Source organism: Nematolebias whitei, chromosome 18 (assembly GCF_014905685.2).
Source record: "Nematolebias whitei isolate Nwh7 chromosome 18, NemWhi1, whole genome shotgun sequence".
NCBI lineage: Eukaryota > Metazoa > Chordata > Actinopteri > Cyprinodontiformes > Rivulidae > Nematolebias > Nematolebias whitei.
This window is the reverse complement of record NC_056515.1, coordinates 35,722,651-35,748,582: the sequence shown is the minus strand read 5'-3', so window position 1 is coordinate 35,748,582 and position 25,932 is coordinate 35,722,651. Positions and strand designations below refer to the sequence as shown.

Sequence of the window (25,932 nt, the reverse complement as noted above, 5' to 3'; positions counted from 1 at the left end):
TGACAGATGTCAGGCTGGTTTTCTGTTGGATCCTCAGAGGAAATCTTAAGCCTTTCAAAGTGAACTCGGTGTATAAACGGCAGAGAGGAGCACAGTGATGGTTCTTTTTATCCTCATTACTGAAATTGTTCTGAGAATAAAAGCTGCTGCATGCTGAAAGTGGTTGGATAGCTGTCCAAAGAGTCTATAATGAAGAGCAATTAGAGACGTTTAGAATGAAAGCTTGGCATTCGTTCTGGTGTTCACGTCCAAAACAAGGACGACCTCAGCTGTTTTTCCCTCTCTGCTGATACAAACTACATTTATAATGAGTTAGGCATTTACTCAACACATAAATTGGTTTATTTTATTGCAATTATAAATTCATACACATCAAAAATGTACAGCAGTTAACTTTTTTCCACCTCTGTTATGTAACTTAAATAAGCGTAAAGTGAATTATTGTTTTTATGAAAGAAAAGTATATTTAATTTAAGAGCACCTTTATTTCAATTTTAATAAATACATAGATTAAAATCACTAGGACAGCAATGCTGTGCCTATACAACTATCTGGCTGTGCAGTTGTGATGTTTTTCTGGTAGGCTATTTTGTTTGATTCCCTGAGTTCATATTTTAGTCTTGTTGTTTTTGTGGTTTTATTAGTTCTTTAGGATTCCCTTTGCCAGTTCTTTTTCACCCTCAGTTAGTTTATTCCTTAATCGGCCACCCACCTGTGCCCACTTCATAATCACCCAGGTGCTTCCATTTTTCCATTCACCTCTGCTCTACAGAATCAGTCTCTGGTTCACTACTCATCAGTTCTGCATTGGTCCACCATGTATCAAGGAGCCCTTTGGCTTCTACAGGTGCTGGTCATAAAATTAGAATATAGTGAACAAGTTTATTTATTTCAGTAATTCCATTCAAAAAGTGAAACTTGTATATTATATTAATTCATTACACACAGACTCGTATATTTCAAATGTTTATTTCTTTTAATGTTGAAGAGTATACCTGACAACTAATGAAAACCCCAAATTCGGTATCTCATAAAATTAGAATATTGTGAAAAGGTTCAATACCGAAGATACCTGGTGCCACACTCTTAATTAGCTAGTTAACTCAAAACACCTGCAAATGCCTTTAAATGGTCTCTCAGTCTAGGTCTGTAGGCTACACAATCATGGGGAAGACTGCTGACTTGACAGTTGTCCAAAATACAACCATTGGCAACTTGCACAAGGGGGGCAAGACACAAAAGGTCATTGCTAAAGAGGCTGGCTGTTCATAGAGCTCTGTGTCCAAGCACATTAATAGAGAGGTGAAGGGAAAGACAAGATATGGTAGAAGAAAAGTGTACAAGCAATAGGAATAACCGCACCCTGGAGAGGATTGTGAAACAAAAAACATTCCAAAATGTGGGGGAGATTCACAAAGAGGCAGCACGGTGGTGCAACTGGTAGGTAGAGCTGCTGCCTCTCAGCGAGCAGGTCCCTGGTTCAAATCCCAGTCCGGGGGTCTTTCTGGGTTGAGTTTGCATGTTCTCTCGGTGCATGCGTGGGTTTTCTCTGGTTGCTCCGGTTTCCTCCCACAGATCCAAAACATGCATGTTAGGTTGATTGGTGACTCTAAATTGTCCCTAGGTGTGAGTGAGAGAGTGAATGGTTGGTTGATTGTCTCGTTTGTCTCTATGTGGCCCTGTGATGGACTTGCGACCCGTCCAGGGTGTACCCCGCCCCTCGCACAGTGATTGCTGGACATGGGCACCGGCGACCCCCATGACCCAAAATGGAAGAAGCAGGTAAAAGATAATGGATGGATGGAAGATTCACAAAGAGTGGACTGCAGCTGGAGTCAGTGCTTCAAGAACCACCATGCACAGACATATGCAAGACATGGGTTTCAGCTATTGCATTCCTTTTGTTAAGCCACTCTTGAACAAGAGACTTCGTCAGAAGCGTCTCGCCTGGTCTAAAGACAAACAAGGACTGGACTGCTGCTGAGTGGTCCAAAGTTATGTTCTTTGATGAAAGTAAATTTTGCATTTCCTTTGGAAATGTACATGTATCACTTCTATTTATGTGCTATGCTGTGGTAGTTTTTTGATGCCTCAAATCGTGCCCTGTCTAGGACTAGGTGTGAGAGATCTTTTTACAAAGTATCTCCTCACGTTTTCTTCCCTTTTCTCATCTAAGCAAAAATATTATTTTTAATAAAAATAAGAGGGCCGCGCTTATAGCAACAGCTTTGTGCACTACGTCCATCTTTCGGACGACTGTACGTACATGTTCTCGTTGTATCTCAGTGCAATGATAATAAAGCTTATTCTGAAATCAAGGTCCCAGAGTCTGGAAGGAGAGCGACAGAATCCATGTTGCTTGAGGTCCAGTGTCAAGTTTGAGTGCTGTACATGCTCGTACTTGAAACGCAATGGGATTGACCTGTATAAATAAATGTTGCATGAGCTCATTCTTTTCAGTTGGCCAACATTTCTAAAAATCCTTTTTTTATTATTAGTGGTCTTAAGTAATATTCTAATTTTCTGAGATACTGAATTTGGGGTTTTCATTAGTTGTTGGTTATCATTAACATTAAAAGAAATGAACATTTAAAATCTATCAGTCTGTATGCATTGAACGAATAGAATATACAAGTTTCACTTTTTAATGGAATTACTGAAATAAATCAACTTTTCATGGTATTCTAATTTTATGACCAGCACCTTGAAATGTTACAATACAGTCAGGCTCACACAAAATGTAGAAAAGATTTATTAGTTTTTACAGGATATTAAAAAAAGAACTAGTTTTTTTTTAATCATGTGTGAAACATTTAAGATCAGAAACGAACATGTCCCATCATCACACCACCAACCGAAGCGTCACCTGGGCTGACGTCGGTACAGAAGTCACCCTTTATGACTGCTCACTTGGACACAGCAGCCTGAGGAGTTTCAACCTGAGCTTAGAACAACAACCCCGTGAATATTGTGCATTAGCTAATGACTTTAAGCTGCTGACTGCAGCTGCAGTGCACTCCCATATTTTACCAGATAATGACTTAAATGTCCTGCAGAAATACATCCATCGAACACTGCAGCCAAAAAATAAATATATACTTTAAGTTAAAAAGTAGGCACATATCACAGAAAAGTATGAAAGATTGATCTGAAAGAGAAAAAAAAGCACCTATCAGTGATTAAAAAATATGCATTTAACTTAGAAATCAATTAACAGTTTAATTACAACCGTGTAAAATCACTTAGTCAGTTCCATGTATTGGCAGTACCCAGAAACACTGGCTATAAAAAATACAGCATTAAAAAAAAAAGATTTTCATAGTTCCTTCTGCAAACTCATTGTATTTATTTATTTTTCTAACATAAGTCATTCCTCTTGTTTTGTTTTTTTTTCAATAGTGTGTTATTGCAGTATATTCAACCTCAAATGTTAAAGGAAAAAAACTAAAAATATATTAAAGGATAAATTGATTTACAGTTGAAGATTTTTTTTTTTTTACAAACCATTGCAGGCAAGTGGAGTGCATGAACCAAATGCATAAAATTAAAGGTACTCACTGCAAGTTATAAAGACTAACCAGAAAAAAACAAAAACAAAAAAAAAAAACAATCTGTACAATAGTTTCTTGTATAAATAGTTGATTTGTCCTTAAATGAAAAATGTGTAAGCAAAATCAGTGAACGGCTTCCAACTCCCACAAGCATTTGTTTACCTACGGAAACAGCCAGAGACTGAAAACAAGTCGACCATGGCAACGTCCATAAGAGCCGTTTGTATTGACTCATATTTATGTTCAGATTTGTTGCGTAAAGTTTGCAGGTAAGTTTCTGCGAATTCAGCCGAGTGCTTTGTTGACATTCAGCATGGACCCACATTTCAGAACTGCTTATCAATATAAAGGGAAACTACTCATTCATATCAGAGTTCATGCTCAATAATCCAGGTATAAAATCCAACAATGTTCAGTCAGGTCATCTGGACTGTTTCTTTCTTTTGTGCTGAGATGTTTCATCCTTCATCCAAAGGACTTCCTCAATCTGAGAAGCCACCAAACAAAACTGATTCCCACAAACATCAGTTTTGTTTGGTGGCTTCTCAGATTGAAGAAGTCCTTTGGATGAAGGACGAAACGTCTCCGCACAAAAACAAACAAACAAAAAAACCATCCAGATGACATGACTGAACATTAATAGTTTGCAATGAGTACCTTTTAATCAAATATTTGGACTTACCTACTTATTGATGAGACGTATCCAATGCTGGCACAAAATACTGTAATGTTTGAGACTTGTGCAGTTTTCACTACATGCAAACATGGCTGTTTCAGATGGGTTTCATTCATAAGTTAGAAAATATGAGAAAATATTCATTAAAGGCTCCACGTGTAACTCGCACAACGAAAGCCTTTGAAAGGCCTGGCTCAACATTTGTGATGCATTTCAATAAAAAAAACTTTTTTTTAATGTTTTATCACAGTCCTGCAATGCACAGGTTTTAAGAGTTTTCAGTAGAGTCCTGTTTGATCATCACACATGATCTTTTTTTTCTGTTCTTTTGTTTCAGTCTTCATATTCATGGCAGTTTTTTAGTGGCACAGTGAGCTCTGGTGGATTCCAGTGGAAAAGCATAAGCAGCATCATTGCTACCTGGATGCATCTGGGATGAGTTTTTTAAACCAGCGGCCCACGGCCATGTCGACTCTCAGCACTAACGTGACTCCAATCAGCAGAGATGTGCTGCTCACCAGGAACCCCAAGGCTTCAAACATTAACCTGGAAGGACAAAACAAACCATGCTCATGTCCAAACTATCCCAACCAAGTCCTTCAGAACACAAGCATTAATTAGAACATGGGGCTGTGAATTTATAAACAACTACCCTATTTTTCAGCCTATAAGTCACCTTTTTTGCATAATTTGCATGCCCTGCAACTTATACGCCAAAGCGACTTATTTATGAAATTTTCCCCATATTTATAAAACAATTTTTGGTTGAGATATGACCATTTTAATTCATTCTGACTGAAAATATTGAACACTACCATTTTCAGCCTTTACATGGCACTCGAGTAGTATGGCATGCTCTTGTGTCATGTAATAGGTAAGTGGCTATTAATGAATTGGCTTGGCCACCTTCATCCAGCTCGCCTGGAGCAAACGTCAAATCAGCTTAATTTCGCTGCGCCGCCCCGGAGATTCAGCTGATTTGATCATTAAAGTGCATTTATTAAGTAAAAGTTCAACTGAGACACACCTTTGCTATAAAGTCGAGCCAACAAATGAATGTTTTTAGATGGTTATCTTATTAAATTTCTAAAAAAATGCACAGCGAGTCCTCATGTGCACGTGCCTACTTCCGCGTATTAAGTCCTCCCATGCATGTACATTTCCGGGTTGTGATGCATAATAGATGCGACATATACGGCAAAGCGACTTATTTATGTATTTTTCCACTTTATTAGACTTTTTTTTGACTGATGCGACTTATAGGGTGGTGCGACATATACGGCAGAAAATACGGTACACCTAGATTCTGTAAGGCGCGTTTACTGAAAAGTCTAGTGGCTTCCAGTTATAACCGTGTCCAAATTCTCAGAAGTCAGTACTGAGAGTTGGAAAATCCATTCAGGCACTTACTTGGGTGCAAAGACCTTCCACACCATTAGGTGTCTCCTGAGAATTGCAGCAGCGCAAACTGATGAAAAGACCTGTGAAGAAAGATGAGACACTGAGTGCTGTTTGATGCACTACTGAATCATATTTAATAAAGAACATGATTCCAGGTAAAAGGAAAAAGAAACTCGCATTACCTTAAAATAACAACTTAATACCATCTCATATTCTGCTTGGCTAAATCATGTTTCCCATTAGTGGGAAAAGAGGAAAACTGGTTCTACTTTATGAATCTGATCAAAGTGAGTGACTGATGACAAACCTGTGCTCCAAGAATAAAGAGGTAGCGTGTTGAGAGTTGCAGAAGGGCAGAGCTGAACTGCTGGGGGTTTTCTCTCAGCCTCATTTCCATCACGGCATCCTCACCTTCCTCCCCCCTTCTGCTCCCACGCACCTCACGCACTTCACGCACCAGAGGCCAAAACAGCAGTAATGGACAGCTCACTGAAGACAAGGACAAATAAATAAATAATCTGTATTGTACCAAACTAGTGAAAAGGCCTGTTACGATAACAAATTTTTCTGGGCGATTGTCTCAGAAATTATTGCGATAAACGATAATATTGTTTGAAGTTTGACAATTAGTAATTATTGTCAAATTTAAGAAGACATGTTTGTTAATTTGTTTTGTGTGTAGTACCTTTTTTCGACCACCAGATGGCACTATAAGACTGTTTAAACCGAAAGATGGATAGCGAGGGAGCGAGCAGCGTGTCTCTTTAATAAAAATGGGAGAGAGGCCCCTTGACGTGACACGGGCTGCCTCTACTTCCTTTATTCGGTTCTCGAAATGGCGGACGCTCGGTGTGGTTGGAACTCTTTCCCATAGCATTTTTCACACAAAGCTTTTTTTTTTTTTTTAATAAAAAAAACAGTAAACAAATTCTCAGCTTATTTTTGCAGCAAAACAACTTTTTATACGAAGGCACGGGTTTCAACTGAATTTTGGAGCTTCGACAAGACGGAGGTTCTCCCCCCCCCCAAAAAACAAGATTTTGGATCGTTAAAATTGATTTTAAAGAGAAAAAAGAAAGGGAGGGGTCAGTGAAGAGCACCGGAGTCGAGCATTTTGTCATCCAGTGTCTTCAGTAGAAAGAGAGTCACGAAGAAACGATAAATCCGATAAATGAAAATGAGGTTGACACTTTTCATTTATCATGCGATTAATTGATTTATTGTTTATCGCGACAGGCCTACTCTTTGATCACTTAAGCTTCTTTTCATGAAGGACTGAGTGTGTTAAAAAAAGTACCTGCAAATAGGATGTTTGAAGCAAATGTGTTGAGGAGAACCAGTAGAGCAGGTAATACGGTGCCTGTATGTCCATCAGGGAATCCCACAAAGGCAGCACCCCACTGAATGGAGGGAAAGGTGGGCAGGTGACCAGTGGCATGGAAGAACTGTGTGACAGCTAGCGACCACACCACTACAGGAGCCCAGGGCACATTAAAATCACCTGAGGGAGGAAGTGAGGTGAGTAAGCAGCTTGTTTATAACCATGAATAAAAAAAAATGTGTATTTGTGAACATCTCACCAGAGGGAGCTCCATGCATGTCACTGAGGGTTGTGGAAGAGGCATGAATGTGCAACAAGGCTCCCATTTCTAGCAGCAGCAAGAGAAAAGACAGAGCCATTCCCTCTGGGTGCAGCAGCAGCAGTCCTATTCCCAACATGCCACAGAACAGCAGCACGGGGGCGGAGTAGACTGTTCCCAGTCCGTAGGCCTCCACAGTGGGACGGTTGTCTGCCTCAGTGCCTCCACTGAGCTCTACGGCATCCAGGGAGCTGCGCATGCGCTGGTAGATCTGGGGGATCAGATGGCGCAGTTCGGCTTGGGGGCTGATGCCGGTGCTTGCTCTGTAACGGGGCGTGGAGAGAACCGAACTTCTGGAGGAAGCTGCGGTCCTGCTCTTCACAAACACGGTGATGGGGTCTAGCCAGATCAGACCCAGCCCGAGTCCCAGAAGACAGAAAGCGGCCCGCGGGAGGGACAGCTGAGCCATTCGGATCAGCTCAGCCAGCTTCCTGAAGCTATCCTCCGAAGTGGCACTAACTGCCCAGTGCAGCGCCACGCACACGGACAGCAGTGGCAGAATCCAGTGGGCTGTGAACACAGCTCCACTTGAGGAGTTGAGATTACCGTAGTGGCACAGACAGTGCCGCAACAGATACGTGCAAACGCCAAGAGAGATGACGGAGAGAACGTAGTACAGGTTCTTCAGCTGGTTGTCCAGCAACCGCGAAAGTGGAGAAAGGAATGGCGACGGCTGGCAGAAGCCCTGCTCCTCTCTGCAGCCGTGAAAGTAGAGGGAAAGGTACACGCTGCCGAGAAGAACACCAACGCAGGCGAGGAGAATGTTGCTTTCTCTCCTCACTGTTGACGGGGACAAGACTGGGGAAGGTAGCAGCCCAGCAGACTTCAGCGGGTTGAGGCTTTGTGGGAAAAGCACATCTTTCCAGTTGAGATGGATGGGGATATAGAGAACCAATGAGAGGACTAGAAAAGTTACAACACGGCCTTCTGCAATCACGTAGCTATCGGAGAGCAGAGCGGCACACCGGATGAGTGGCGCCACCAGAGGAGGGATGAGGAGATGGCGCGGGGTCAACCACCTGGAGAGCTTTGCAGCTTTAGCTCCATTCTTTGACACGGCGGGGGCTTTGAGCCGACAAGCTCTCCAGAAGAAGGGAACTTCAGAGCTGAAAGCACCAGCTGCCAGGCACCACGCTGCCTCAACGTAGCCCCGTGTGAGCAGCTGAGCAGCAGCGGCACAAACTCCCACTGTGAGCGCCACAAGAACTGGCACCTTCAGTCCTGAAGCATTCTCCGTTATCAGCAGCAGGGAGAGTTCAGACATCACAAAACACATGAGGCAGGCAGACGACAGGATGGCTAAACCTGCTGCCATCTTTAGTGGGTTAAATCGAGCCCATGTAGCGCGGCAGGTGTCTCTGACTGAGGTGAGGTAGGCCTGCAGCGAAGAGGCCAGGTGTAGGGGGGGTGATTGACCCTCTTTAACAGAGGTGAGGTACTCAGAGGAGAGACGGGCAAATTCCTCTTTCAGCTGTGAGAGGCTCTCTGGTGGGATATCTTTGGCCATACCAGAGTATGTCTCCAGGAAACGGTTAACCTTCAGAAACAGACATAAAATTGAAAACAAATACAATTACTTAACATGCTTCAGGATATGTGAAGGAAATAATGCTGTCAGAGAGGAAAATGAAAACAGTGCTGATTAACCTTGTTTTTACTCAACACACTACCTGCTTTGCGTTGATCCACAGCGCCTCCAGCTGGCTGAGAACTCCAACTGCACCTCGTGTTTGCTCGTGCAGAGGGAATAGAGGCAGCAGGACCTGCCCTACGCTGCTGTATGGGATTGGGACCCCCAACAACAGAGCCAGGGTGGGCACAAGGTCTGTCTGTGGAACCACATCTGGTTCGCTCTGTAAATGAAGCGGAATAAAATAAATGCCATGTTTCTGATATCCAAAACTACAACAATACATGAAATATTAAGAATTTCTGTTTAACTTCTAAATATCACATGGAAATCTTTAAAATAGGATGTTCAAATATGTGACAAATATTTTGAAGACATAATGAAAATTCTACTTTGAATAGATTTCCCTGCATTTAAAGAAAAAGGCAAAGAAGTTTCAAATTGACTTTTAGCTTTACTGCATAATTTGACACAAGAATAGATGTAACTATATAATAAAGGGTATAGTCATACTTTAAACCCATGTCTTGCAATATGATTTGATTATTTCTTGTTAAAACTGACTGAAGCTTCTATGCTCACCTGAGGCGGGGGTGCTTGAAAGATAGGGGACGGACTGTAAAGGAAGAGAGCAGCATCGGTCTCCTTCTGACTTTCTCCTCCATGATCTCCATTGTCCGTCATCCCATGATCTCCCATCACCACCAAGAGGGTGTCATTCTGCAGACGGTCAATCACAGACCTGGACAAAGAGAACAAATATGAACAGTTATTAGGACAATGTCTGAGGGTTCAGTAAAACCATTAGGTTCTCACTTTCAAACCAGCTAGTATCTCTCTATATGCATCATGACTTGGTGAAACAGGCAACCCTTCCTCAAACTAAAGACAAACTGAAGGTGCAATGTGTGTAGCAGCTATACTTTTGTCTGACCTGATGACACCATCCATCTGGGTGAGCTTGTCAGCCATAGCCGGGTGGTCGGGGCCAAACCTGTGACCACAGTGATCCACTCCAAGAAAATGTGCAAGCAGGATGTCCCAATCATCACCCACCACTATGTAAATCAAGATAAACAGACATAAAAATTAACGAAGTGCAAACAAATGGATGGCATTAAATATGTACACAATGACTGTTGAGGTTAATTACATACTAGTTGTGTAAAGGTGCTGCAGGATGCCGTTATCCACAGTGTGCAGATCCTTGACATTGAAAGAAGGGAAGGGCAGAGAGCGGTGGAACTTCTTAGGAAAGAGACTCTCCCAAGTGTCATCGCCCATGAACACCACCCGTTTGCCTGTGAGGGGGATGCAAGTTTCACAAGCACAATAAAAGTTTTTTTTATTTTTATTTAGCATACATGAATAAAATATTAGCTCCAGAAAAAAAGTTTTATCGTCTTAAAGCATTTTGTATGATAGCTTTTGAATGTGAAACTCACCCATTTGCCCAAACTGGTGGATGAGGTTGTCCTCCAAAATGGCACTGGATGCAAAGTTATTACCTACATCCACAAAGGTCGGCAAGGATCCGGTTGTGAAGCCCTTGATTCTCTGCATGGTGGTCGTAGGTGGGTCTGCTCGGAAGGGGTACAAGCGGCTTTGAAGAGGCTTGGATGAGACGTTCTCCTCCAGCACTGGCAGCTTGTTCTCATAGGGTCGTGGCGCCGTGTTGCTGGGGTCAAAGCGGGCGAAATCAACCTTCAAGGCGTCGATGATGAGGACGACAGCCCTACGGAACCGCGGCTGGGCACGGCAGAAATCACCTGGCTCCTCTCCGGGATACAACACGTCTCCGCACGTGCTGGTCCTGTTCACCTCCAGCCTCACCAGCAAGAAGCCGCCCAAGAAGAGGTAGATACCCACAAAGTACACGGCACACAACCAAAGGAGCAGGGACAGCACTGGCAGTCCCTTCATCCTAAACGAGCAGTAAGGGAACACAATTATCCTGCATCATTTTAAATCGGCATATGAGAACTAATATCAGTGACTTTAAGTGATGATAAACTCTACAGCTCACGGAAACCATTAAGTCAAGTGTAGCGGGGAAAGGTGTAAAGATAAACAGGTAAAACTAGCTAACGTAGAGACGCATAAACGGTCAATATAATGTTGTTAGCAGGGCTAGCTCGCCTCTTTTCTGCCACTGACCTTGTAGCGGTTGAGTTTCCGTCCTCTCTGAGCCGGAGGACAAAAGTAAATGTGTGTGTTAATAACACAGGAGTGCAGGTGTCTCGTGTAAACAGAGAACGAACTGCACGTTCACCTTCATTGGGACAGGTACAGTGGGGTTTCAGGTAGGAACTATAAGTACTGGTTACGCGGCGGAAATTCACGGCGGACAGGTTTTTCCATAACACCAATTTCCGTTATGTTTTTGAGTCCCAGAGTTTCGGCTTTCAGGTAACTCGTACTCGGAATTGGTAGAAGAAGCAAACCTATTAGTGTAATACGATTATAAAACACATTATTTAAATACATTTATTTGGGATATTTTGTTTAAATAAGTTTTAGTTTAAAATTATTATAAAGCAGCTGCTCTAGCCTTCAAGGCAACGTAAAGGGAATAAATAATACACAAATTTAAATTCTATGGAGTATTTGAAATGACCAAATTGTAATTACAAGAATTTAAGTTTCTTGAATAGATTTTGTACCACACTAAATCTTAATGCTCCGATGTATTTAAGCATGTTTCTGCTGTTCTGTAAGTGTACTCTGTAATATGCAAGCGAATGCAAATATGCAGAGAATAGGATCTGAAATATATTAATTACAAAGCAATAATTTTATCTAGATTAACCATCACATGCAATTTAATTTTACTTTGTTGATAAAACATAGGTTGCCACCAACTTCTCAGATACGTTGACACACTTGGCATGTGACTTATGTATAATAGTTTTAAATAGGAAACATATTCGTTTCATTAGATATTATTGTAGTTTTATGTGCATAAGTTTTTAGCCAACAAATTGTTGTATAATTTGTAATGGACCACATTTAAAGTTAATCTGACTTCTCCTTAAACATTAGCTCTTCTTTTTCAAACTCATTCATTTTGTTCAAGTTCAAGTGAATGATTTATTCTTTTTAAAACAGTTCAACGTGGTAAACAGCAATTGCTATTTTTATAATTTTCATTTAAAACATAAACCAAATTATTTACCAAAAATGTATATTAGTTAAGGTGTTGTCACTGAAAAAAAAAAAAAAACGTATATAAAAATGTGATGCTTCCACTGAGCTCATTTTATAACGAACAATTACACATAAACTAGTTTGAGTAAATTTTGGAGAGAAAACAAACAAAAAAAAAAAAAGAGTACACATCAAAGACACATTTGTAGTCAGTGAATCTGGTTGAATGGTAAGATTTATGCTTCAACATTATAGGGACAAATATAATGCATGTACAGGAAGATGAATCAATGACTGGGCCAACATTTCCATCAGTCACAGGTATAAAAAATAAAACCTATAGGATGGTTTTAGATCCCAATCAAACAATAATAAAAATTAAAAAAAAAACAGGGAGAATCTTCAAACATAAAATGTGATATCCTACTGAGCAGGACATCAGACCACTTCAGAAAGTTTGTTTTTCCTGTTTGGTCTTGTCAAGAGAAGGTTTGTGAACACGGCTTACAAAAAAACATTTAGACTTAATCTGGTGCTTTGTGTTTAATATTCTGAGTTTAGTCAGTTCTTTGCTCTTCAGGGATTTCCGACTCTTTCCAAATCTCCTTTTTCTCCTCCACCACTTCTAGGGATGGTGCTGCGTTCGCCTTTGCCAGTGTACTGTAAATGGTCATAGCCTGAATGACAAGGGAACAAGTTAACACAAGTGTCATAACTACTTGTACTCAGTCCAGTTAATGCTTTGAAAATGATCAGACGCAGAAGTGCATGAACACAAACCTGTGTTACCATTCCACTGACATCACCAGTATTAGAGGGCAGAAGGATTGTGTTAGATTGTTTGGCCAGGTTGGAAAAGGCTGACACATACTGTTCAGCAACGCTCAGTGAAGCAGCTGCATTTCCATTCTGTAAAATGCACACACAAACATTGTAAAAATTAACCCCAAAATATCCATTACCCATACATAGACTTTGTTCACTGTTACTGAAAAAAAAGAGAAAAACATATTTACTTGCTCAGTCAGAGCATCGGACAGCATGCAGATTGCCTTCGCCTTTGCCTCAGCTCTGGCTAAGACTGCTTGGGCTTCACCTGGAGAAAACACAGTAATCCATCATCTATGTTTATAAATCCTACACATGATTTAGCTCACAAGTAAGAAATTAGTCCTCATAATACACCTACCAGCTGCTTTGTTGATCTGCTCTGCTTTTTCACCTTCTGAGGCCAGGATCTGAGCTTGTTTACGACCCTCGGCAACATTAATGGCTGCCTCTCTCGTCCCTTCAGACTCCAGCACAGTGGCTCTCTTTTTACGTTCAGCCTCCACCTTCACACACAAAATGTAATGTTTTATCTGTGATTTAAACTACGCTACTTTCCCTAAAGTCTCATAATTGAAGAGCATTTTCTAGACTACTTGAGTGACTGAAATCTGCATTCTACAAAGCTGTATTCCGTTTCTCACCTGCATCTGCATGGATTCTTTGACTCGAGGAGGAACGTGAATATTTTTGATTTCGTACCGGAGGCAGCGGATACCCCATTCATCCGAAGCTTGGTTGATGGAGTGGACAATGTTGGAGTTGAGGGACTCTCTTTCCTTGGACATACAGAACACATCATTTCAACTTTTCATGTACAAAAACAAAAGGATTTAAGATACAGCGGTAGTTTGTCTTTACCCGGAACACTTTGTCTAATGCCAGTTTGCCCAGTTCTGATCGCATAGTGGTTTGTGCCAACTGAGTGACTGCATACTCTGGATCTTCAACACCATAGCTGGCCTGGGGGAAGGGATAAAGGAGATGTTAAAAGCACTGATGTATTATGTTGGTAAGAGAAATAAATGTAATTAAACGGACTATTACTGGTATGCCAGCATACCTTAAAAGGGTCTAGAATCCTTAAGTAAAGTACTCCATCAATCTGTAGTGTTACATTATCTGGAGAACAGTGAGGGGTAAAAGTGAAACGGTAATTAGATAAGATGTGAACAAAAAATTGATTGTGTCTCAGAATGAGAAGTAAGTCTGTTGGCAAAGATGATTTTCATTGTTCAAAGATGAACTGCCTTAAATTCCTTATGAGGATTAAACAAGCAATGGATTACTCACCTAGAGATACTGCAGACTGTTCTGGGACATCAATCACTATTTCTTTAAGACTTTGCACGTAACGAATTTTGTCAAGAATGGGTATGAGGAAGTTCAAACCCTAGAGGTAGTAAGAGGAAAACAGGTTAGATTGTGTAGAACTGGTTTGACATTCTAATCTTACTTTAACCAGCACAATGTTCAAAAAAAAAAAAAAGAAAAAGAAAAATGGTATTTAAAATGTACAATAAGTAACACATTTAAACTAGTGGGCTTATACATGACCTAACAAACAAATGCTTATTTTAATTGTAGGTAAATTTTAAAAGGCTCATACTGGCTCCAAGATACGATGGAAACGACCCATCCTCTCCACCACCCAGGCTTCTTGTTGGGGTACAAACAGTACCAGAGTGTTCACGGGCAGACTGGAGGCCCATCTCTGCTGGGCCGGTGTTACCCACAGCTTTGGCGCAGTTCGCTGGGCTTGCTACAGAAACAAATAAGCGAAACAGCTAAAGAACTTAAACAATACATTTTGGATAATCACAAGAAAAGACATTTAAAAAGTCAATCAGCAGTTTAAAATAAGAGCAACGCATTCATTCATTCAACCTTTATTTATACAGGCTAGCCTCATTGAGCCACGGGGACTAATTTGCAAGAGGGACCTGTTCCAGACAGAACATATAAAGTACAGACAACAAAACAGTAAACAATAGCAATAAACTACAGTAAAAATGCAGTTAACATAAGAGAAATGAGCAAAACAATAAATCAGGGTACCGTAAAACAGGGTGAAATACTAAAAAAACAAGAACATAGCTCTTTTAGATTGTGTGGTTTGTCAAAAATGGTTGCCAAACCAGTTTTTTTTCCTAAATAATAATAATACAATTCCAATTAGAACAAAAAGGCAGTATTTTAGCTTTGTTTTTACAAGTAAATTATTAGGAAATAGACTCGTTTTTTTAAAATTGCTTGGAACAAAATGCTCTTGATCCAAATTAAAACTGATTATTCACTGCAGACCAGACTACTAGTGTAACATTTTGTGTGCTGAATGACGCACTACCGGCGGTTTGGTTCACAAGCTAACTACTAGCGTAGCAAACAGCTAGCTTACCTGCAAAATGGCCCCACTCCTCCGACACAACGTTCGCAACATTATTTTATAAATCAAATGTGCCAAAGTAAAAAAATAAATAAAATGCAGACTAGTTTACTGGACTTGATATGAACCGTGAACTCACGAGAGTCACCCTCGTCAAAGAGGAAATGCAAAGTTACATCAGTAGTGCGACGCTGAAAAACCTCCGCCGAAACGACAAACAGACACCGTTGTTGAGCGATGGTTCCGCTAGAAATGTAACTACAGCTTGTAAGTTTTAAACTGTAAATAAGCTCTGTTTAACACTTTTGTAAACTATATAAACTATCTACAAATCTAATGCTAATTATTTACCTAATGGGACATACATTTTATGTAATATTTTATACATTTAAGTGACTTGTTTTGTTTAATTATGTATGTGCGTTTCTGGACCGTTCTCTTTAACATTTTTTTTATTTATTTATTCATATATATTTTTTTGTATATGTTTATGGAAGTCAGGTACTTTTAAAGTATTTTTTTTTTGTTTAAAACAGATTTCTTTTGAAAATGAGTCCTCGTGATCATAGAGATTAACCTTAAAAGTTGAATGAAAATTAAATGCACTCAATGACTAAATCTCATGTATTGACATATTAATTCCACAAGGTGAGGATGTTTGTCATGTTTTCTTTTAAATCAATTACCGTACACCAAAAGTTTACTCATATTCATTGCCATAACTTTATACATGTAAACATTAATGGTCTTTACAAAAGTAGTTTTAATAAGAAGAATGATGTCAGACATTACAGATGTCACACAGATGGACATTTGCTTCGTTTAATGGTGTATTAACCTAATAAAAAAATACAAATATTTAACTAAGGGGATCCAAGGAACAAAAAAAAAAAAACAAAAAAAAAACTTTGTAGTCAAAGTCAACTTTATTATCAAAGCTGCAATATGTACAGGACATACACAGGATTTAAATTTCATTACTTTCAGATCCCTGGTGCAACAATAACCATTTAACATTTAATAAACATTAGCATAAAATAATAAAAGTATGATACTATCCTAAATTGTAAGTATAGTAGTATAAATATAAAAAGTATATTGTAGTAACTTGGTTTATTTTTATAGTATGAGTGCGTCACTTACCCTTGTTTTTTTTTTTATGCGCCTGTCGGTGATTGGTTGATCGTCCCAAAAGGCCCCGCCCTTAATCCCGAAGAGCTTCCCTCTGATTGGATGTCGCACACGCCAGTAACAGGTGTCTTCTCCGCCTTTGTTTCAGAGCTCTCCGGCTGTCGGTCAGTCTGGAAAACCTGTGATGGGAGTTTTAATAATGGCGTGGACGTGGTGGGGGGCTGCCTGTCGCTCTCTGCCCACGTCTGTTAACATTAAGACGCTTTTAAGCATCAAAACCAGATTTTATTAGAGCATTGCAAACAGTTTTAACGAGTTTTAATATGTTAACTCACTTAGTAAATCTCGGTTGAAAGGCTCATCTACAAACTGTGAAACTACTGGCTTGTTTGTGGAAGCGCTTTATCATGTCGTTATTATGTGTCAGAGGTAAGTTTCATTTATATATTTTTATATTGTTTAAACTTTTTTATAAGCTAAACAAATTGTTTTTTTATGGAGTCATCTGCTCAAAACAAGAGCAGGCGTTATTCCCAGGCGGAGTGATCTGAATCAAAGTGACTTTTAGGATCTACCTGCGATTTTTACTGGACAAACTAGTTCTAAGAGAAATATTAAATGGACTGCTCACAGGTTGCTTTTCTAATTTGGATGGCAATTTTATTTTCCCCGTGCACGCATCGTACCAGCTGTTTGTGGTTTATACTGTTTACTTTGGCATATGACAGAAATATGTACAAATACAAGCGTGATATATTATGATTTTACTGAAGAACTACATTTAGGAAAGCCTATTTTAACTGGTATTGTAAAACAATTAACAAACAGGTATGCGCCCCCCCCCCCCCCTTTTTTTTTATTATTATTTTTTAGAAACATAAAGATTGCAACCCCTTTATTGAGCTTATGCAAGTGAAAGTGTTTCTTTAAAAAAAAAGTTTTAATCTTAAATAACAGTTGAAATAAATGAAAGTGACAGCTTGTTCTGTCTTCTTGTGCAGCTGGGGGTAAACAAAAGGGGTGGGAGCAGTTTAGCATCACTTGCAACAGCAAAGCACATTATGTAATATTTAGTTTTATGAAAAAAAAAAACTGATTTGGCCAAACATTATTATTATTATTTTTTTTTATGATGGGGAAAAATAAAAATCAAATAAGCTGCAAGTTCAAAACAAACAGGCCAGGCTTGCCCCACCAAACTGATTTAAAAAAATACTGTACTGTATTTTTCAGACTATAAGGCACACAAAACAATCAAATAAGTCAAACTTTATTCAACTCATTCACAATAACTCAACATTTTTCATTTGTATCACATAAAATACAAAACAAAACACTCAATACAAAACATACACATTTTTGAGCGCTGTGTAACACATGAAATCTGGTCGAGGTCAGTAACCACAACCAGAATTATTAAATAAGACGCACCAGATTATAAGGCTCACTGTCAGAAAAATGAAATGGATTTTAAGTGCGCCCTATGGTCCAAAAAATATGGTAATCTTTAGCAGTATTGAAATAATTCCATCGCATTGGCAGGCATCTAATTGTTTAACTGTTTTTATTGAAGATAATGTTGGACATATTTACTTTTTTTTGTTAAAAGAAAGAGTCATTTTCATATTTAACCACCAGCTCATTTGCTAACTTTTAATAGAACAACGTCTTATTTACCAAGGAAGTGGTAGAACTTTAAGTCATACATATCAAAGCCATATTTGTTACATTGGTTGGAGGAAAAAAAAAAATCTAAATGTTGTCTGATTACAGTCTGGTGTGTTTCTGTAGAAATGGCCTCTCAGAGGTTAGGAATAAAATGCCACTGAGCATTTGGGTCAAATGAGCTTTTATTGAGTTGAGAACTTGAGATTACAGTTGGCTTCATTTTAACATGGTGTTTAATTTCAGTTCTGAAAGAATGGCTTTTTGTGTTCTTGCAGATCTTCCCTTTTACCCCCCGCCTTTAAAAGTCACGCAAGCGAAGGAAACCATGTTAAATGGGTCAGCCTAAATCTCCAAAGCCTGTCTGAAAATCAGCATTTGTTGCCAGACGGGGTTTATGTTTGGCCGATCATCACTCGTCATTTGGATGTTAAAAATGCCACATGATGTTTTGATCTCCTCGTACTGTCTGTGCCAGGCTCGCACGAATGAATTAAAGTTCTCCGTTCGTCTCGTGTTTTAGAGTTTGAAGAAAACAATCGCTCCGTGTCACAAGAACTTTGAGCCTCGTGGCATTTAACAAACTCCATGTAATACTGTTCAAACGTTCTTTAAATCCCTCCACAATGTGATTGCGCAGCCCTGCAAATATTTACTGTTAGTCTTAAGTTACTTTAACACTCTTGTAAATGTCTCCAGGTCACCGCTGACTTTTGCAGCTCTCCTCTCATGCAGTTGTCGTGGAAATCACTAAATCTCTGATCCCAACCTATGAACTTCCCTTTAAAGTGAATTTCAGTCGTTTTTTTAGGAGGTTAATCAGAAGCGCTTGGCTGTCAAATAGACTTGTGTCTGACTTTAAAGGTTTCTGAACAGAAATGGCTTGGAAAGGCCAAGTATAATAAAAGCTAACCTGAAAGTCAAAGAAGACTTCACTACCATTAAAACGTGCAACATGATGAGTATAAAATTATTCAATTTCATAATGTTATATTTATTAGGAAAGAGGAAAGAGTGTGAGTAACCTGCACCATTGATTTATTATTGGCTGCCTGCAAAAGGCAATGGTGGACAATAATGTTTTTGCCTCTGCATGTGTTTGTGTATGTTAACAACTTATCTTTGATAGCATTAAAGCTTCCTTGAAATATACCCTATTATTAGTAGAGCTTGGCCAGTTGCTTTGGTGTGCATATAATTGTAAGGAGTGCAACACAATCTTATTTTCCATCTTGGCCTACTTTCTTTATTGTAAGAAAATATTGTTAACCCAATGGAACCTGCAGTAATGTATAAAGAAGTGATACTCATAAATAAATAGTGACAGGTTCATGTTTGATAGGATTGGTTCATGTGGTTTACAAGAATTGCCTCATTACATACATAACTGTTTATTTAATTAGGCTATAAAAATGAGCAATTTGGTGTCGGAATATACCGACATCTTGCCATGGCACAAGCAAGTTGTATCGTCTGAATAATTGTTTTCAAGTCTTCAGGGAGAACCATGGCTTTATAAAAACCTCCTAAAGTCTGCCAGGGTTCTCACTTTTGGACAATTTAAAAGCATTTGTGAAGCTCGGAGGAGGTTCACAGAATAAGAACAACACTGATCGGTGTTTCTCCTCAGTCACTTGGGTGGGTTGTGGGTGAAGGACATTTCGGCTGATAAATAAATTAAACAGAGATCACTGGGATTTGTATGAATTCAAGTTGGTTGTCCCAGGATAAAACATTTCAGTGCACTGCTACAATCTCAGCCCTTAAGTTCACTTGTTAAAATTTAATCAGTTTATTTTGCCCAATCTTTTTTGGATGAACCCAACCCAGTACCCCTTTCCCTAAACCTAACCCTCTGACCTTTGTCTTTAAACCAAACCCTGACCATAACCCCATCCTTTGACCCTAAACTTAATCTCGACTGCCAAGCCTTAACTTGGACACGGACAGGAACACTGCGTCCATCACCTATAAAATGCTTTCCATCCCCGAAGCCCTCGGTGGAGTGAGGTCATAGCTAGAGGCCTGGGCGGGGTGATAGGATTTGTGCAGGGGAGCTGGTGCAGTTATGGACTGCGGAGTGAAAGTAGTTAGGGTTGGGTTGTCAAGAATGAGAATCTTGAGGTTTTGGGTTTTTATTTTTAATCTTGGGATTTTACATTTAACATCGGTCACATGCTATGGCATTACTACGTTCACAGTCCAGGACATGGCAGAATCAGTAGCTATAGGCAGAGGCCATGCTGGTGTAAACGTGATGGAGCTGCTGCAGGATGGTTGAATGGACCCAACAACAGTTTAGTGGAATTATGAAAAAAAAAACAACAGAGAGAGGGAGAGAGAAGGATTGCTTAGAGATTGCATGAGTAATCTCCTGCCCATCTGTTGCTCTCTTTCGCTTCAATCCAAAGGCCACACAAAGTGGAAGTAGAACCCCACAGCGGTAGCTGTAGATCCTGTTGACACTTCCTGTTCAGACCTTTCTTTTCACAGATCACATTCTGTTTGGAAAGACTGAATTTCTTCTCAATTTTCTGTCAAAATTTGAACAGTGTTGATCTATCCATATTTGACATTTTACTTTTTTCGTAGCGATTTAGACATATATATTTTATACATTTTAACTGAAAATTAACCATACATTCAGTGGCTTTAAAGCCTCCCCAAGTTACTACACAATTAGCCAACGACTTAAGGTTAAAAATTCCCTTATTTTATATTTATGGGGCGGCTGTGGCTGAGTGGTTCGAGCAGTCGTCCTCCAATGCAAGAATTGGGGGTTCAATTCCACCAGCAGTCACATGCCGAAGTGTCCCTGAGCAAAATACTGAATCCCCCATTGCCTCCCATGTGTGTCCCATCGGTGTATGAAAGCACTGATTATTCTTTGTATAGATCTAGTAGAGTGCTATACGAATGGGTAAAATGAGGACACAGATTGTAGAGTAAAGCGCTTTGAGTATCTTGATAAGATAGAAATTGACTATATACGTATAGTCCATTTACTTATAGGTCTTGATGTGAATAATGTACTTCAATATTATTTTGTTTCACCTTTTCTAAAATGTGTATTTACTGTCACCATGATTTCTTCAGTTCTTTGGCATTTCGACCTATATTAACAAACAGAATCATTCCAGACATGGTGCCTACCCTACCATTATCCAAGGAGGGCACCCCGCCCTGTCAACAGTCATTCATTCAACCTTTATTTCTACAGGTTAGTTCCCATTGAGCCTCAATGACTCATTTACAAGAGAGACCTGTTGCATACAGACATACAAAGTAGATTAGGAAAAGAGAACACAAGAGGGTGGATGAGGTCAAAACAATCATATCTCACACCATGTCCTTGCCGGGGCACAGTGAAAGTTGCAAAAATAGACCTTTCAACATAAACGGCAACATACAAGGACATCATAACACATTTATGCAAGAGGAGGTCAACAAAGGTGTTGAGTTGTCCGTGGACACTGCCATAAAGTTCCATAGTTCTGATAAGATGGTACAGTGTCTATCAGCGGCTCAGTTCTGATAAGGCCCACAGATGTCCGCGGGAGAACCGGGTAGGAAGGGGGAGGAATTGAACCAAGTGCCCTGCCTACCCCCGTCAACAACCACCGGCATTAGTAACGTAGCACACCGCTTCTGCCAACTGCTAGCTCGGTACCTAATTTACCCATGGGGCGGCTGTGGCTGAGTGGTTAGAGCAGTCGTCCTCCAATGCAAGAGTTGGGGGTTCGATTCCACCAGCATTCACATACTGAAGTGTCCCTGGGCAAGACACTGAACCCCTCGCTGCCTCAAATGTGCGTCCCATCGGTGTATGAATGTGATAAAGTTGATTAATCTTTGTTGAGATCTTGTAGAGTGCTCTATGAATGGATAAATGAGGGCACAGATTGTAGTGTAAAGCTCTTTGAGTATCTTGATAAGATAGAAAGGCCATGTATGAATACAGTCCATTTAACAGTTACCATTTTTTCATAATATTATTCATTTAGTCATAGTACTTCCACATAGTTTTATTGTTTATTTTTGTGTCCCACTAATCTTTTTTTATGTTTAATATTTTGTAAATCTTTGAATAATAGATAAATAAATGCTAAAACAAAATGACTTTCTGGATGCATCAAACATGTTCTAGCAATGTCCCTCTACAGTACCGGTAGTGTGTGTGGCTTATACTCAGGTGTGCACTATTGATCGGAAAGTACTGTAATTTGTACGTTCAAAATGTGCAAACGATGTATTATGTGATTGCAAAATTTAGACACAACATGTATATGGGAAAAGGTCCAAACATCTGTGTTTTTTTTTTTTTTTCACTATTATCTATTGTTACTTGAACACGTATTGAGACGATCAAAGGCACAGCACAGGTTGAACAACTAGGAGATAACGTTAGAGAGGCCACACTGACATGGTTTGGATGTGCATGTTAGAAATTCAGCTTCCGGGAAATGGACAAAGAGGAAGGCAAAGAGATAAAGAGGACATGGTTGGAATGAGGACAGAGGACAGATTGGGGAGGATGACTTCCTGTGGCGACCCCTAAAGATGGAACAGCTGAATCAAGAAGATTTGGACGATTCACATTTTGAGAGCTCTGAAGCAGATTAGCTACCATATTCAAACAATAAGCTAAATGGCCTGTAAAGCCCCAAAAATAAACAGATACGCATCTTTTTCCATCACAATGACACCCTGGTTTATTCCACTCATGGTCATTCAGTGCTCCCGTCTTAAACAACACAATGCAAATTAGACTAAGGTCACTGTGTCAGCTCATTTACTTTAGTGGAAAGTACCAAAAACCTGTTCAATACTCCACCGCACGTTTCTGCTCCACTTTAAACTACAGGAAATGCTGGACATGATAAGTCACTTCTTTTTTTTCCTACTGATTTGATAATAAGTTGTTTTTTTTCCCCCTCGTTATCTTCAGCTATCAGTTGTTTTCACTTTTTAAATTTCCATTTGTGCTGAGAAAGTGTTTGTTTTAAACATAGGTACTTGTGTGAAAGGAAGAGTGCAAAGGGGGCGCAAACTTCCTCTCAACTAGTTAAATGTGCTCGCATCCAGGGCAGAGGATGTTGGGTAAAAATATGAAAGCACCATTTTTCGCCTCTGTGATCTTATCGTGCCCATCTGGCATAACAGGCTTCAGAGATTTATTATTACGCCTGAACACAACCCTGCCACAGCAATCACAACTAATCCCTTCCAAAGTGCTTTGCAATCCCATAAACTGTATTGTATGGATCCATCAGGAGGCTAAAAATGAATAAATAAACCCAAATGTAGCAGCAAGCGTTTTTTAAATTTTTTTTTTTTTTTTTACTTGGTCATTTTAAGAGGTTGTAATAAATAGTTGCAGTGTTATGGTGTATGTTGTGCTACCCAGCTGCCTCAGTTGTTCTATTGTTTGACAATTGTTTACCAGCTGTTGTTTCGTGTTGCATCTGTTGCGGCTTATGCTTCATGATTATACTGAAGTTGGTATTTTGCAAGTGAATAAAGGAGAGCATGAACCCAGAAGTAAAAAAAAAAAAAAAAAAATACAAAAAAGTATTGTATTTCACAAAATGTATCTCTCATTATAATACTCATCATTATACATTAACACATATTTGTGTGGAGTACTTGTCCAGAGGTTTTAATTAGCTAGTTTGTTTCTTAAAATGTCCAGCTCTGTAGTTTAGGGGTTTCTTGCTTGAAAATAAACATTATGAATATCTTTGAAATTAAATCTCATTTATTAGCTATTTCAAAATAAAAGTAAGTAAAAAATAGGAGGAACTCTCCAGTGCTGAAATATGTTAAATAGTATACTATGTTTGCACACATCTGTATATGAAAGGTGCCCTTATGGTTATAGCCAGTGATGGGCACGGTTCCACTAATCCGCTTGTAGTGGAGGTAACTTTCCATGTAGTCTATTAGCATTTTTCCTTAACTTTGAAAACCTTTGCGGAAATAGCTTCCACTACTTTTGAATCTGGTAAATTCAAGTCTACTAATTTTTGAAAAGACAATTCTTCACACTGCAAGTGTTCAGGAGAATGGTGCACACAGCGATGCTATGCTATGCTACACAGAGTTCAGCAAACGTAAGCACCACCCTGTGATGTCACCAAAGTTTCAGTGCTTTAATCCTCTTCATGGTAAGTTTCTTTCAGCTACTCCCTTCAAGGGTCACCACAGGAAGCAAACTCACATGAAGGATTTGGCAATTTGTTTTATGCCAGATACCCTTCCTGACACAACCTCTGGATAACAAGACTGCACCACTGACCACCAAGCTACTGCAGCCCAGCCTTTATCCTTTCCATACCTGTCACAAACAGTTTGACTCATGGTGTTAGTTTACAGCCAATAACAGAGACTTTAATAGAAAAAGCCAAACCAGAACAGGAAAATAAAATGATTAAAAAAAAAAATCACACTCAAACTTCTTAAACAGTCAGAAACATTGCACACATAATTCCTACCCAGCATGATTTGCAATGCTCACCCGGTCTCTGGGACGTGACTCTCGCACCTTTCACACCTCTTTACTTTAATACAGATTTATTACAGAGAGAATATTGATGATTCACAGCAACTTTGTATTTTATAAAAATACTATAATTAAAAACAAAGAGGGTCGCCAAATTGAGTTAATTCATTTCAGTAAATGACACGATGGTAGATGTCCTACACACACTGAATGCATCACTCTGCTTCTGCACAGCAGAGGTGATTTATGAACCGTTTAGAGTTGCGTTCACTTACAAGGTTGTCACATTACAGACGGTCTTACAGCGTCAGCAACGGTATGAGAAGTTAGTTTACTGTGAGCTTCTGCTGATTTAGAAAAAAAATCTGTTTAGCGGATTAGCATTGACAAAGCTATTTTTTTAGTTGGTGAATGAAGCTATTTTTTGGTTAGCTGTGCCAACCACTAGTTATAGTCGCACCTGGAACTCGTCCACTAAGTGTTGACTCTTTAAATTGTATTTATTTAGTTTTAGTTGACCACTCATATACTGTTGCTAAAAGTTTATTTTTTATTTATTTAAGAAGTACTTTAGGAATCCAAATACCATTTTTTTTATTCTGACAATTTTAATGTTCTTAATACCAAGCATTTTCAGGGTTCCTGCTTTGAGTCATTGTGCTAATGAAACTTTAAATTTGCTTTGCCTGACCTTTCCTGACAATTATCATCAGTCAAAGCTCAAATACGTTCATTAAAGTCTAGGTCTTGGTAGAACCTTTAGAAACTCGGAACTATTGGGAACTTTCAAAGTCAGAAGTCAGTTAATTATTTCCAATCATAAATTTTCATTGGAGTTAGTTTGATATTTCAATGTATCACCATAACTGAGCTTTTTGGTTCATAAACTTCCAAAGATAGTCCCCTCATCTTTCTGGTGATAAAGGGGAGAAAATGTATTTATGTGAAAACAAAATTCACCTTGAAAAGCGAAAAGTGGCGCTCACATGTGAGATTTATATTTATTTGTCTGATTTTAATTTATGTAACAATAAACTTAAATAGTTCACTCTTCAGCAGTATTTGATCTGAAAGTTTAAAAATTACAAAATCAATAATAGGTATTATAACACTGAGATGATTTTTTTTAGGAGTGAAATCACTTCACCCAAATAGGTTGATGAAGACAACATGATGTATTTGTCTAAATTGGTGGTTCGTAATGTTGGGGTCAGGTTCTCACAATGGGTCAAGTGTTGGCACTTGGAATGATTTTTAACAAAAAATATATATATTAGAATTGTTCTGCCATAATTGTTAAAGGTAAAAATGTTGCTACAAATAAAATAAAAATAAAAAATCTATAACGATGTTTGTGGTAATACCTTTACTTAAT

At 39.1% G+C, this 25,932-nt stretch overlaps 3 protein-coding genes across 3 annotated transcripts in view; 1 reads left to right on the top strand and 2 right to left on the bottom strand.

Annotated features, from left to right (window-relative positions):
- Window positions 1-4,546: 4,546 nt before the first annotated feature.
- pigo (phosphatidylinositol glycan anchor biosynthesis, class O) lies at window positions 4,547-11,159 on the bottom strand. The gene is made up of 11 exons (XM_037691808.1): window positions 11,056-11,159; window positions 10,344-10,822; window positions 10,056-10,199; window positions 9,833-9,956; window positions 9,481-9,640; window positions 8,939-9,121; window positions 7,209-8,805; window positions 6,926-7,129; window positions 5,936-6,117; window positions 5,638-5,708; window positions 4,547-4,773 (listed from the first exon to the last, which is right to left on the bottom strand). The coding sequence occupies exons 2-11, from the start codon at window positions 10,819-10,821 to the stop codon at window positions 4,644-4,646; spliced, it is 3,273 nt and encodes a 1,090-aa protein (XP_037547736.1). The 5' UTR covers window position 10,822; window positions 11,056-11,159; the 3' UTR covers window positions 4,547-4,643.
- A 1,294-nt stretch (window positions 11,160-12,453) lies between these two features.
- On the bottom strand, window positions 12,454-14,637 carry stoml2 (stomatin (EPB72)-like 2). The gene is made up of 9 exons (XM_037692716.1): window positions 14,483-14,637; window positions 14,167-14,266; window positions 13,937-13,995; window positions 13,735-13,836; window positions 13,518-13,652; window positions 13,235-13,379; window positions 13,062-13,141; window positions 12,826-12,954; window positions 12,454-12,722 (listed from the first exon to the last, which is right to left on the bottom strand). Exons 1-9 carry the CDS (start codon window positions 14,510-14,512, stop codon window positions 12,603-12,605), a joined length of 900 nt encoding a protein of 299 aa, XP_037548644.1. The 5' UTR covers window positions 14,513-14,637; the 3' UTR covers window positions 12,454-12,602.
- A 2,054-nt stretch (window positions 14,638-16,691) lies between these two features.
- Window positions 16,692-25,932, top strand: part of LOC119424609 (protein unc-13 homolog B) — a 70,405-nt gene continuing 61,164 nt past the window's right edge. The window contains exon 1 of the mRNA XM_037692096.1: window positions 16,692-16,819. Within this exon, the coding sequence (XP_037548024.1) occupies window positions 16,798-16,819 (22 nt within the window). The 5' untranslated portion in view covers window positions 16,692-16,797. The remainder of the gene's footprint in view (window positions 16,820-25,932) is intronic.

Bases quoted from the DNA above. Each gene is read 5' to 3' on its own strand.
- pigo (XM_037691808.1), bottom strand. From the start codon at position 10,821: ATGAAGGGACTGCCAGTGCTGTCCCTGCTCCTTTGGTTGTGTGCCGTG. The intron at 9,957-10,055 runs GTATGTAATTAA...TGATTTACATAG, and splicing joins GCAGCACCTTTACACAACTA to TGGTGGGTGATGATTGGGAC. The intron at 8,806-8,938 runs GTAGTGTGTTGA...CTGTTTCTGAAG, and splicing joins TGTGGATCAACGCAAAGCAG to GTTAACCGTTTCCTGGAGAC.
- stoml2 (XM_037692716.1), bottom strand. From the start codon at position 14,512: ATGGGTCGTTTCCATCGTATCTTGGAGCCA. The intron at 14,267-14,482 runs GTATGAGCCTTT...TACTACCTCTAG, and splicing joins TCCATCGTATCTTGGAGCCA to GGTTTGAACTTCCTCATACC. The intron at 13,142-13,234 runs GTAGGTGTATTA...TGTTTTCTCCAG, and splicing joins GCAGATCAACAAAGCAGCTG to GTGAAGCCCAAGCAGTCTTA.